Here is a 14,880-nt window from a genome sequence, read left to right on the forward strand (position 1 = left end):
CTCCCTCTAAAGTGGGTGGGAGGGCATATGTAGGAAGGTGATTCTGATCAACCACCGAGCTTCACTGAGGATCAGAGCAGTGGTGTGACATATTTTCACTTGACCATTCCCAAGAAATTTGCTGCTAGGACTTCTCTACTTATTCTCCTTGGGGAGTTTGGACTCATTTTTAAGGGCCATGGGTCCATAATACCACTGGTCGTTCCCAACAAATACTGTCTTAGGTCATGAAGATAACAGTTAATTCCAGTGAAAGAAATTGTTATTTGGGTCAAGGAAGTACATGTTCACTTGGTCATATATTCAAGGGCTTATTAGAGTCACACATAATTATTGTATAACTCTGACTTATCTTCATTCTCTCACACTATTATACTTTAAATAATATCAATCTATTGATATTTATATTCACATTCTAAAATAAGATATATAATAAGTTACCTAGAGGGATTACACACAACTTCCTTACTTTAAATTGAGCCCATGAACCTAACTTCATTACAGGATCAGTTTGTTTACTTTTTAATAAAACACTTAGTGGAAAAGTCATATTCGTGTAGAAAAGTGCACAAGTAGATTTTTGCAAAGGGAACATACCTATGTAGTCAGCACTTGGATTAAGAAAAAGAGCATCACCAGCATCCCAGAAGTCAGTTTGTTTTAAATCTGTGGAATTTCCCACTACCTGGTTGCAAAGTAACTTAAAAAAACCTTTTCCTCAACCTTTACTAATGGTTTCTTCCATTAAAATTCTGTCTAAGGCTTGATAGTAATTCTTAAAGATTAGCCAAGCAGGAACAAGTCAAGTTCTGTTCTGATACCTTTTTGATCTAAATCATCTTTTCAAATGTAACTGCACCAAATGCAACAGTGTGTTTTTTTCTGTCCCCTTTAGCTACCCTGCTGTCCTTGAGAGTGCTCCCAGAGTTTAAGAAGAAAGCTGTATGGACCAGAGCCTATGGTTGGTGAAGAGCTTCGCAGTAGCCAGCAGCATTCTCAGCTGGATGAGGAAAACCATATAGGCAGAAGGAATTTTTTAAAATTCGTGTCTGGGATTGCTGAGACATGATGCAGAGAGCTCAAGGGCATGACAGGGTGGCCACACAACTCACAGTTTGAACGGTGCATGCCTGGAGAGGCTGCTTTGGTACCCAGGCCAGTTGAGACTGAAATAAGAACCTGAATTTTATTTGGCTGAGATCTGAAGGTTTTCTTTTGTGAAAATTTGACTATATCATCTCCTCCCTGCTAAATTCTAGTAAAACAATCTTGTGAAATTGGTGCATGTTGACTTTTGTTTTAAGGCATGGTGAAAGTTTTGCTCGCAAAACCAAACTGTAGTGGTGACAGTGGAATCTGTTTCCCATGAAGTCTCTAGAGGATATTCATTGACTCAATAAGTTAGACATGTTTTCTTATTCTTACTGTTAAAACACTCTTGGAACTGCTCTACATGCTTAAATAATAAGCATGGTGTTAACCATTGCTAAATCAGACCCAAAAATGGTGGCTATAATTTTTTTATGCTTGAGTCTCTTGAATGCAAGTGAAAGTTACCCAGTTCAGAATAAGAAAGGAAAGGTGTCTTTGCTCATAGGTATGGTGGAAGCAACGTGGGGTGTGTGTGGGGTGGGGGGGCACTCTAACTGACCAGGCCTGGGTCATATATCCATCCACCTGAACTGGGTTCCCCCAGAAGAAAGGTGATGGGGTGCTAGGCAAGCAAAAAATGGCAAATAGCTCCTCAAAAGATCAAAAGATTATACATTTTTAGTAAGTACAAATATCTGTCTTAATTAGGGTGACTGGTGGCATAATGGCAAGTAAAGAAATGTGACAGTATCCTCAAGGGTTGCATTTTACTCAGGGGCTCAGAATCAGCCAGGAATTTAATTTTGCTCTGATTGCTAATTATTATTCCTTCATGCAGCCATTAATCAGGGCAGTCTTTAGTCAGTCATACAAACAAGTGATATAAGTGTGTATGGGATTATTGGGGAGAAAAGGTGTGGCACTGGAGTAATATACCTCTGTGGCATGTACCTTCAAGTTGTCACCAAGCCTACCTACCACTTGGGTTAAAAACAGCTCTAATTTTCCAAATATGTGAATTTATGATTCCAGGTTTCAAATATTTGTGGTTCACTGGGTAATTCACACTCTGTTTCCAGGTCACAGCCCTTTCTTTTGCTGAACTCCATAGGGTGCCGAGAGGCTTATAGAAAAGGAGGAAAGGAAGTACTTAACTCAGGTAGTACTCAACTGCATCACCAGTATTTCATTTCTATTACCTCCTTAGAGGCTGAGCTACAGGGAAATGAGTTTTAAGGAAGCAGAAATGGAGAACATTTCTGTGAGAAGCCAGTCTCCGTCTCTCTCCCACCCACCTTGACTCTCTCATTTCCTACCAATGAGAGGCTGAAATTCTTCTAACATTTATTACTAGGTATCAGGAGTATACACGACTAGAGTTTCTCTTGTATTATTTTACCCTTATGACAATACTATAAAGAGGCATTTTTTCTATTTTTATTTTGATTTATTTATTTATTTTGTTTTTAGACTACTAGAGTATAAATACGTAGCTGAGCTGCTACCCTTGGAATCAAGGTTCTAGAACCCCAGGCCCAGAGCTCTTCCTATTGCATTAGGCTTGTCAGCACCCACTTTCAGATGAAAACTCCCACCAAGGATTAAACTTCATTCATGCTCAATATAGATTGCTGGAATCAGATAAAAGAAACCCCCTGTCTCATATTAATAAGCCTCTGGAATTGGGAAGCTCGGAGTTACAGTGTAAAAGAGCAGGTCCTCATGGATTGAAGGACATTACATTTCCAGCCAGCTGGCAAACGTGGATGGCAGTAAGAACAGTGAAGGGGAAGTGGGCACTGACAAACTCCTCTGACATCCCCACCTCCTCCGAGTCAGCAGAAAGACTTCCTGATGCTCACGAGAGGGATGAACAATCAGCCCAGTCTTCCAGACCCAGATTGCCTTGTTCAATTCGGCCCAGTTTCTTCTCAATCAGGCTTTGTCCTTGCTCCGGCATTGACAAGAAAACAGAAGAGTACAAAAGAGGGGAAATAAGATCTATCTGTATCCTCTCTTCCCCAGCTCCCCTCTTTGTTTTCAGCAGTCTTATGTTTAAGATTCATAGGATTTTCCTATTCATGGGAAGCACTAAAGAGTCTAAATTGTCAGATTCTAAATCTGAAGCTCTAAAGCTTCTAAACTCCAACTATTCTAAGGATGTAGCTCACTGGAATAAGACCCTTTCTCCTGGTTACCTGTCTGACCTCAGGTAAGAATGAAGGTATTCCTTTAGGATATTTTAGTTTGTTCTCCAAAAACCAGAAGTCTCTGCTTTTTTGAGACCAGCCTATATACAAAAGGAAAAGTTCCAAACTATATACAAAAGGAAACGTTTCCTTACAAGTCATCTTCTGTTAGTTTTTGAAATCACAAGTTGCCAAGACAAATAGTATGCTGGGGAATACTAACAAAGCACAGTGTGGGATTAAGTCTATGTTGTGTGTCTCAGATGTATCCAAACAGTCTGACTCTTGATTTGAAAAGTGTATGTTTGAAACAGATGTTGGGATCCATGCAAGTGCTTAAAATCTTTGTGTTTTATTTGTAATGTAATGGCTCCATGGTAACTAATAAGCTGTTAATAACCTTTTTTAAGTTAATTGCCGCAAGTTCTCCAAAATGATTTTAACCAAAGATGATATTATAATTCTATAAAGAGTAAGTCTTTGTTAAGGACACAACTACTATCTTGAACTATCTTAGTTACTTTGAAAGCAAGCAATAGTTTTAGATTGGGGTAAACATTTTAGCAAATTGCTGTTTTAGAAGAGAAATCTGACCATGTGGTTAAGAGGATGGAACCTTCGTTAAAAGCCAGAGTTGTAAGCCCAGTCTTTAGGTCTCTGCCCTCAACCAGGCTGTTGGGAGCTGCAGGCGTTTTAAATGGAACCAGAGGACAGAATGTGGCTGTGACAGTTCACATCCTTCACCACTCTTCTGGAAAGATACCTCACAGCATCATTCCTCGGGTGTAAATCACTGCTGTGGTGCTGGACAAGATAATTTGCTTTTATATTTTCTGGAAGGAAATGCTTTATTCTAATCCTAGAAACTTTTAAGTCTCATCTTTTTAATATATGATGCAGTGTAATCTATTAATCTTCATAAACCAAAATTCTTTGAAACTGCAATTTAGAAAGAGCATCATTTCTTGCCAGACACAGGGAACTTATGAAATAATTTCCAAACTGTTAGAAATGGTACTGAATAAAAATGACATTGATGACTCCCTGACTTTGGTTTTACTTCTCATATGAAAGAAGTAACCCACCTAACAAAGTAGTTGTGAGAGCTGAAAGAATTCAGAAATATGCTTCATAAATTCTAAAATGTAAAAGAAAAGCTTTCATCTTTGTTTCCCTGACAATAAATAGTAGCTATAATGCTTGAAATAGGCCTGACATCTTATATGCCGGGACTTGGGAAGATAACGGAAACATCTTAAGTAAATACATTCTATTAATAGAAGCAAGTAGCACATTAAGGAAAGATTTACATAAGTTTCTTTAAACAAAAAAACCCTCTATATGTGTCTTCTGAACATGAGGTGACCTTTGAGATAAATAAAAAAAATCACCTAATTAATCTGATATGTTTATTAAAATATAGCCTTTTCTGGATATTGTAGTAGTAATCCATAAACTCAGAGTTGCACAATTGTGTCTACTGTGTACCACAATACATGGTTCTGGAGTACAAAGTAAACAAGTCATGACATTTTTTGCCCTTGCTGAGTTTACATTCAGAAAATATAAGTCAGTAAACCATCATGTAATAAAGAAAAGCCTCTAGGAAACATAAATTTCCTTTGTATGGCTATTTATAATTTACAAAGATTTATTTTCTTTACCATATTTCATTTGCTCTTCACAACAACCTTGGGCAGTTGAGAAATTTAGAACTCAGAGTCATTCAGTTAGTAAATACTGGGGCTGCATTTGAAATCACAACCAATGTTCTGAAGAGGACTGTGCCAGGATGGCAGAGCAGAAGGACCCTGAGCTCACATCCTCTCACACGCGCACCAAAATCACAACTATGTGCAGAACAACCATCAGTGAAACAGACCAGAACCCACCAGCAAAGATCTTTCATGACTTAATATATAAAGAAGGAGCCCTAATGAGACAAGTAGGGGTAACAGAATTGTGATACAGTCAAATCTCACACCACCCCCTCTCCAGGTAGGTGATCCAAAAACACAGTAATAACAATTGCAAAGTTTCTCCCAAAGGAGTGAGAGGTCCCACACTTAGCTCCCTAGCCCAGGAGTCCTGAACCAGGAAGATAAGCCCCCAGAGTATTTGCTTTCAGGGCCAGCAGGGCTTACTTTAGGGAGTCTCAGGGGGCTGGGGGAAATGAAGACTTCACTCTTGAAGGGCACACACAAAATCTGACACCTTTCCTGGACCCAGGACAGAGGAAGTAATTTGAGAGGAGCCTGGGTCAGATCTACCTACTAACCTTGGAGAGTCTCCCAGAGAATTAAGAGGCAACTGCAGCTCACCTTGACAAAGACATTGCCATCGGCATCTTGGGGAACTACTTCTACCACATGGACTCTGGTGCTAGTGGGTTGCCACTGTGGAATCCTTCCTCTATCTAGCAGATTAGCCTCAGGACCCACCACACCTTGGCCCAATAGTCTGTAGGCACAAGTGCTGGGACATCTCAGGCCACACAACTAAAGAAAACAGATGGTCCAAAACATAATGGATGCAGCACAAGCAGTTTTAAGAGGGAAATGTATAACAAAACAATCTTACCTCAGGAAAAAAGAAAAATCTCAAACTACCTAATCTTACACCTAAAGCAACTAGAGAAAGAACAAACAAAATCCAAAGTTAGCAGAAGGAAAGAAAACATAAAGATTAGAGCAGAAATAAATTAAACAGAGATGAACAATAGGAAAGATCAATGAAACGAAAAGCTGGTTCTTTGAGAAAATAAAATTGACAAATCTTTAGCCAGACTCAGCAAGAAAAAAAAAAAGGGAGAGGACTCAAATCAATAAAATTAGAAATGAAAAAGGAGGAACTACAACTGACACCACAGAAATACAAAGGATCATAAGAGACTATCACAAACAACTATAAACCAATAAAATGGACAACCTAGAAGAAATGGACAAATTCTTAGAAACATACAACCTTTTAAGACTGAACCAGAAGAAAATAGAAACTATGAACAGATCAATCACAAGTACTAAAAATGAAAGTGATTTAAAAACTTCCAACAAATAAAAATCCAGGACCCAATGGCTTCACAGGTGAATTCTATCAAACATTTAAGGAAGCGTGTTTAACATCTATCTTTCTGAAACATGTCTAAAAAGTTGCAGAAAGAGAAAACTCTCAAGTTCATTCTACAAGGCCATCATCACCTTGATACCAAAACCAGGCAAAGATACCACAAAAAAGAAAATTACAGGGCACTATCACTGATGAACATAAATGCACAAATACTCAACAAAATACTAGCAAACCAAATCCAACAATACATTAAAAGGATCATACACCATGATTGAATGGGATTTATTCCAGAGATGCAAGGATTCTTCAACATCCACAAATCAGTGTGATACAACACATTAACAAACTGAAGAAAAAAACCAATAGATGCAGAGAAAGCTTTTGAAAAAATTCAACACCCATTTATGATAAAAGTACTCCAGAAAGTGAGAATAAAGGGAACCTACCTCAACATACTATAGGACATATATGGCAGACCCACAGCTAACATCATTCTTAACAGTCAATGACACCACCCTTATGACAGAAAGTGAAGAACTAAAGAGCCTCTTGATCAAAGTGAAAAAGGAGAATAAAAAAGTTTGCTTAAAGCTCCACATTCAGAAAACTAAGATCATGGCATCCGGTCCCATCACTTCATGGCAAATAGATGGGGAAACAATGGAAACAGTGGCTGACTTTATTTTGGGGGGCTCCAAAATCACTGCAGATGGTGATTGCAGCCATGAAATTAAAAGACGCTTACACCTTGGAAGGAAAGTTATGACCAACCTAGACAGCATATTAAAAAGCAGAGACATTACTTTGCCAACAAAGGTCCATCTAGTCAAGGCTATGGTTTTTCCAGTGGTCATGTATGGATGTGAGAGTTGGAATATAAAGAAAGCTGAGTGCAGAAGACTTGATGCTTTTGAACTGTGGTGTTGGAGAAGACTTTTGAGAATCCCTTGGACTGCAAGGAGATCCAACCAGTCCATCCTAAAGGAGATCAATCCTGGGTGTTCACTGGAAGGACTGATATTGAAGCTGAAACTCCAATACTTTGGCCACCTGATGCAAAGAGTTGACTCATTTGAAAAGACCCTGATGCTGGGAAAGATTGAGGGCAGGAGGAGAAGGGGACGACAGAGGATGAGATGGTTGGATTGCATCACTGACTCAATGGACCTGAGTTTGGGTGGACTCCAGCAGTTGGTAATGGACAGGGAGGCCTGGCATGCTGCGGTTCATGGGATCACAAAGAGTCAGACACGACTGAGCAACTGAACTGAACTGAACTAACAGTGAAAAGCTAAAAGCATCCCCTCTAACATCAGAAACAAGGCAAGAATGTCCACTCTCACCACTTTTATTCAATATGGTATTGGAAATCTTAGTCACAGCAATCAGACAAGAAACAAAAGGAATTCAAATTGGAAAAGTAAAACTGTCATTGTTTGCAGGTGACATCGTACTAAACAGAAAATCCTAAAGACACCATCAAAAAACTACTAAAGCTCACCAATGAATCTGGTAAAGTTGCAGGATACAAAATTAATATACAAAAATTGGTTGTTTTTCTATACACTAACAGTGAACAGAAAAAGAAACTAAGGAAACAATCCCACTTATGATCCTATCAAAAGGAATAAAATATGTAGGAGTAAATCTTCCTAAGGAAGTAGCAATAAAAGACCTTGGAAAACTATAAGACACTGAAAGAGATTGAAAACAACAAACAAAGATATATTGTGTTCATATTTTGGAAGAACACTGTTAAAATAATCAAGGAAATCTGTAGTTCAATGCAATCTCTATTAAAATGCCCAAGACATTTTTCACAGAAATAGAAAAAATAATTTTAAAATTTTATTGGAAACACAAAAGGCCCCAAATAATAAAAACAGTCTTTATAAAGAAGAACAGAACTGGAAGAATCTCACTCCTTAACTTCAGACTACATACTACAAAGCTACAGAAATCAAAACAGTGTGGCACTGGCACAGAAACAGACATGCAGATCAAGGGAACAGAATAGAACCCAGAAATAAACTTATGGTCAATCTATGATAAAGAAGGCAAGCATACACAATGGAGAAAAGACAGTCTGCTCAATAAGTGATGCTGGTAAAACTCGACAGCGACATGTAAAACAATTAGAACATGTTCTCACACGATTACAAAAATAAACTTAAAATGGATTACAGAACTAAACATAAGACTGGAAACTATAAAACTCCTAGAAAAAAACATAGGAAGAAAACTCTTTGACATAAATCATGACAATATTTTTTTGGGTCTGTCTCCTAAAGCAAAGGAAACAAAAGTAAAAATAAACCTTTGTCTCCTAGTTAAACTTAAAAGCTTTTGCACAGCAAAGGAAACCATTAACAAAAAAAAAAAGTCTGAATGGGAGAAAATATTTGTAAATAATATGACCAATAAGGGGTTAATATTTAAAATATATAAATACCTCATGCAACTCAATATCAAAAAACAAACAGTTTGATTAAAAATGGGCAGAAACCTAAATAGACATTTTTCCAAAGAAGACATACACATGGCCAACAGGTATATAAAAAGATGCTCAAAAAAAAAAAAAAAAAAAAAAAGATGCTCAATATCACTAGCCATCAGGGAAATGCAAATTAAAATCACAATGAGATACTACCTCACACCTGTCAGAATGGCTATCATCAAAAAGAACACAAGTAACAAATATTGGCAAGGATGTGGAGAAAAGGGAAACCCACATACTCTCTTCTTGAGGATGTAAACTGGTGCAGCCACTAGTGAAAACAGTGCGTCAAAAAACTAAAAACAGAACTGCCATATGACCCAGAAACTCCACTCTTGTGTATTTATCCCCCTCAAAATCCAAAACAGTAGTTCAAAAAAATACATGCACCCCACTACTGAAGCCTGTGTGCCCTGGAGCCTGTGCTCAGCAACGAGAAGCCACTGCAGTGAGAAGCTTGTGCAGCACAATTAGAGAGTAGCCCCCACTCGTTACAACTAGAGAAAAGCCCATGCAGCAACGAAAACCAAGCATAGCCAATAAATAAAATTATTAAAAATAAAGATACACACACCCCAATGTTCACAGCAGCATTATTTACAATTGCCAAAATATGGAAGCAACCTAAATATCCAACAACAGATGAATGGATAAAGAAGGTGTAGTATATGTATACACTGGAATTCTACACAATCATGGAAAACAATGAAATTTTGCCATTTTCAACAACATGGATGGACTTTGAAGGGGTTTATACTAAGTGAAATAAGTAAGATGAGAAAGATAAATTCTGTATGATATCACTTATACATGTAATATAAAAAATAAACTAATGAATATAACAAAAAAGAAACAAATTTGCAGATAAACCAGTGGTTTCCAGTGGGGAGAGGGAAAGAAGAGTGCAATAGGGGTAGGGAATTAGGGGGTACAAACTACTATGTATAAAACAAGCTATAAGGATATATTTGTATAACATAGGGAGTATAGTCAGTGTTTTATAAGTAGAATACAACCTTTAAAAATTGTGAACCACTATATTGTACACCTGAAAATTATATAATATTGTACACCAGAAAACTATATAATATTGTACATCAGTAACAAGCAAAAACAAAAAAACAATGCTCTTACCTCCAGACCACATTATGTACCAAGGGCCCCATGGTTCAGCTGAATACCATGACAGATTCCTGCATTTGTCTGATGAATTAAGATGTACTTTTACTAATTGATTTTCATATATTAATAAAATTGACTGGAACCTTTTTTAAGATGAGATGTGAAACTCTAGCTATCCTTAGCAAAGATAGACTAATTTGTTAATAATTCCTATTTAGTGGGTTCAAAACTATATAAGGAAAAATGAATGCCCCATCATCTCAGTTCTACAGAGAACTACATTCCATGATGGCTTTTATATAAATAGTTCTTTTTTTTTTTTTTAATAAATAGTTCTTATTAGCAATTTTCTATCCAAACTGAAATACATTAGACTCAAAAGCAGTGGCTGTCAAACTATAGTGAACATGAGGCTCATTTGAGAAACCTGTCAAAATGCAGACTCCTGTGTTCCTTACCAAAGCTTCTGATTCAACAGATCTTTCATGGAGCCCAGGAATCTGGATTCTAAACAGGGCACTCTTGTTAATTATACGACTCTTGCTTCCTGGAATTACTCTGAAATATTGTCCTGGAGAAATGCCATATCAAATTAGCTTATCACTTAGACCCACAAGAAGAAGTAAAAATTATCTGAAAGAAAGGAACACATGATGTTTTTAAAGCCAAAATAAACCAATGAGAAGAAGTTGTCAGGGAAAGGGGAGATAGTTTTAATTTTAAACTACTTTAACATTTTAGCACAATAAAATATGACTGTTTTCTTTGTACATAAATATAAATAAATATATGATTCTTTCTTTGGAGAAACAGATATTGATGATATTCCTTCAACTTTTGAAAGAAATACAGATTCTTGTAAGTGATCAATTTGCTCAAGATAGCAGATGTAATTAAAAAAAAAAAGTTAACTTTGCTTAGGAAGTTCAGTGAGACCTGGTACATTTTTTTGACAACAAACCTGTATACAGGAAGTCTGGTAAAGATTTATTATGTTGTGCTGTACCTGACATACTGCAGGCACAAAATAAGTTTCTTGAGTAAATACAGGCATATGTATACAGCCAATGAGGGACCAACTCATTCTATTAAGGTTAACCTTTCCATTGAATGTAAAGACCAAGATAAAGAGTGTTTCTGAAAAAGCATGCTGGGAGTAAAATAAAACACATCTAAACTGAATGCATGTGTTTTGAAGTGTTAATTATTGGTTTTCATTCAACTGCCTTCTTAAAGGAAAATCTCAAGGACTCTAATATTATTTGTGTTTCACTTGTATTTTTTGGTAGACTTTTGCTGAGTGATGAAATAAATTCTCCAAAGCAGTTTTGATTCAATTAAGTTTTACTTTTTTTTTCCCCTTAGCACCAGAAGCATTGCTGATGTATTAATAATTAGTATTCTGTAACTTGGGTTATGTGGAACCTCACACAATACAACTTTGCACTTGAAATTCCAGAAAGTTTATTTAAAAAGTTATGTCTCCTACATTCAAAATATCTAGTTGTTCCTATTTCATCTATATTAATTAGATTTCAGAAAGTAAGCCTTTCATAACCCTGAACAAAATGAAATGAAGATTTGGTGGATATGGTTAAAACAGATAGCCAAAGATAACAGCTTTGCAAACTGGGTAACATCTGATTAACTAAATGTTTACTGTCTCAGATTCTTAATCTTGGGAACACAAACTTGAGTGGGAAAAAAAACTTACATCCTTATTTTCACCAATCTCTATCAAAACGTATGTCTTTCAGTAAAGATAGGCAGCCAGCCACAGTACTATCAACAATTGGGGAAAAAAGGAAATCACAGATTTTTTTTAATGTTACAATTGTTGCTCGTATCTCAAATTATTGTGAATCGTTATCTCTGCTCCAAAATTACCAGAATTATAAATTTACTGTTTATTTTGGTTTTATACTTGAAGAAGCAGGAAGGTTCTTAAGGTAATCTGGTTTAAAAAGTAAAGTTATAAAATTTTAATTTCTTACAATAATCCCATAAAGTTTAGTTTATCTAATTCTTTATCTTCATCTTAGTGAGATGTATTTCATATATAATAACATATTTCAATTGACATATATACACTGATATTGTATCCACAGTTAATACTATGTATAAAATAGGTAACTAATAAGACCCTACTGAATAGCACAGGGAACTATCTGCTCAGTGCTCTGGGGTGACCTAAATGGGAAGGAAATCCAACAAAGGGGATATGTACACATATAGCCCATTCACTTTGCCATACAGTAGAAACCAACACAATATTATAAAGCAACTATATGCCAGTAAAAAAAAAAAAAAATTGTATTCTATATTTCAGCAATGGAGGTAGCTATCTTTATTGGGAGGAAGCTAGGCTAAGTCATCTAAAGTTTCCAAAGGGATTCTGTTCTCTTTACCCACTAAAGCTTTCATTAAAAAAAAAAAAAAAATAGAAGCGGGGGACTTCCCTGGCAGTCCAGTGGTTAAGACTTCACCTTTCAGTTCAGGGGGTGTGGGTTTGATCTCTAGTCAGGAAGCTAAGATCCCACATGGCTCATGGCCAAAAAAACAAAACATAACAAACTCAATAAACACTCTTTTAAGTGGTCCATATTTAAAAACGCCTAAAATTTTTTTAGAAGTGAAATAAGCAACATAAAAGCAAAATAGAGAAAGGGGATCAAGGTGGTGGAATATGAGGATGGACGTGGAGCTCACCTCCCCCACAAACACATCCAAACTACATGTATATGTAGAACAATTCTCATGCAAAACTAACTAGGAACTGGCAGAAAAATGCCTATACAACTAAGGCTGCAAGAAAGATACCTACGTAATTGGGTAGAATGGGGAGGAAAACGTTGGGTTGAGACCTGTGCCCCTTGGAGGGTACTAAGAGGAAAAGGGAGATTACACAGACAGATGCTTACCTTTTGGAGTAGGAAGGGGAAGACCCAGAGACCTGGCATCCTAATCTTGGGGTCCTACATGGAGGAGACAAGCCCCTTGGCTGCTTGGAGAAATGCTAAAACAGACAGAAAAGCTGCAGAGGCCTGGACTCCGCTGGTGAGGACTGCACAGGTGCTGGCTTGCCGACAGAGCAAAGAGAGTCTGCCTTAGTGGGTGCTACCTCACCGCATTCCTCTATCCCAGCTGAATGGACACCACGGTCCTGCTCACTCCACACCACAGCATGGCACTGGATCTAGGGCAGCCGGTTCCTGGGAAAAGACTCCACCTAGGGATGCAGAGGCAAACTGGGGGGCCTCAGATGAGGTCCAAGCGGAGCAGTGGCAGCCACTGTTGGTGGTGACTCAAATAGCACCCCAGACTCAAATAGCCCAGACTTCTGACAGAATTCCTGTAACCAATACACTGTGACCTCCCCCCCACCCCCTGCCACCAGTCGCAGCTGAGCAAGTGCTCCAACACGCCACAATACAGCACTAGATCTGGGTGTACCACAACAGGGGCAAAGATGCAGCCTTGGGCCACATCTGAGCAGAGCTACAGACACATATACAGGTAGCACATCTTACCTCTATAAGCCCCACTTATTTCAGCACTCCCCTCCTTTGAGGCAAAGGCCTCAGTGGAGGGAGACGAAAACACACATTTAAAGGGAACAGAACCAGCTCAGGCCCAACCGTCTGGGCATCTGCTCTATCAGGGCAGTGATGGCCAATGAGCAGAAAGGAAGTCCTGCCTCACACCACACACAGACTCTTGCTCCTCCAACACCAGCCACATGCCATACCAAGGTGACAGTGGACAGCACAAGCTGAGAAAAATGTGACTACTGTCCACGTTAAATCTAGCCCTCACACCAAAGACGCTGGACGCACACAGTCTACATAGGGATACTTTCACATAAAAATGCCCCTTCAAGACCATAATAGATAAATGTTTCACCTAAATCCATAGAGACAGAGATGGCTAAGTGAAAAGGAAGAGAAAACTTCTGAAAAAAATAATGAAACTGGTAGATCTTGTCTACCAGACAAGTTCAAAACATTGGTAATAAAATTGATAACTGAATTAGGAGACAGAATTTATCTAAGCACAGGTTATTTTAACAAGGAACTAGAGACTATAAAGAAAACCAAATCAAAAATAGATAACTGAATTATCCATTTTTGATAAGGGCTTCCCTGGTGGCTCAGATGGTAAAGAATCTGCCTGCAATGTGGAAGACCCGGGTTCAATCCCTGGGTTGGGAAGATACCCTGGAGAAGAGAACAGCAACCCGCTCCATTCTTACCTGGAGAATTCCATGGACAGAGTAGCCTGGCCAGCTACAGTCCATGGGGTCACAAACAGTCAGATATGACTGGGCGACTAACACATTTTTGATAAAGCACTCTAGCAGTATGGAATCACAGACTAAATGACACAGAAGAAAGCATGAGTGACCTGGAAGATAGAATAATGGAAATCACCCAATCAGAACAGCAGACAGAAAGACAAATGAAAACAAAAACAAAGCAACATAGAAGATCTATGGTATAACATAAAAAGTGCCAACATTCACACTACAGAGGTTCTAGAATAAAGAAGAGGATCAAAAACCTATTTAAAGAAATTATGGCTAAAAACTTCACAAACCTAAGGAAGGAAACAGATATCCTTATACAGGAATCACAAAGTGTCCCAAGCAAGAATAACCCCAACAGACTCACACCAAGACACAACATAATTAAAACGGCAAAAGTCAGAGAGAAAATTTTAAAGGCAGCGAGAGAAAAATAAATAGTCATATACAAAGGAACCGCCGTAAGGCTATAAGCTGATTTCTCTGCAGAAACTTTGCGGGTCAGAAGGGAGGGCCTTATACATTCAAAATCCTGAAAGGGAAAAAACCTGCAACTTAGGATACTCTATACAGCAAGATTAACATTTAGAATAGGAGAGATAAAGACCTCA

At 37.8% G+C, this 14,880-nt stretch overlaps 1 protein-coding gene across 5 annotated transcripts in view; it reads left to right on the plus strand.

Moving 5' to 3' along the window:
* Positions 1-1,277, plus strand: part of FOCAD (focadhesin) — a 288,623-nt gene extending 287,346 nt beyond the window's left edge. For all 5 annotated transcript variants that reach the window (XM_043487388.1, XM_043487389.1, XM_043487390.1 and 2 more), the window contains one exon: positions 896-1,277. In XM_043487388.1, the coding sequence (XP_043343323.1) occupies positions 896-969 (74 nt within the window). In that variant the 3' untranslated portion in view covers positions 970-1,277. The remainder of the gene's footprint in view (positions 1-895) is intronic.
* The last annotated feature ends 13,603 nt before the right edge of the window (positions 1,278-14,880 follow it).

This window comes from Cervus canadensis, chromosome 14 (genome assembly GCF_019320065.1).
Source record: "Cervus canadensis isolate Bull #8, Minnesota chromosome 14, ASM1932006v1, whole genome shotgun sequence".
In the NCBI taxonomy this organism is placed as follows: Eukaryota; Metazoa; Chordata; class Mammalia; order Artiodactyla; family Cervidae; genus Cervus; species Cervus canadensis.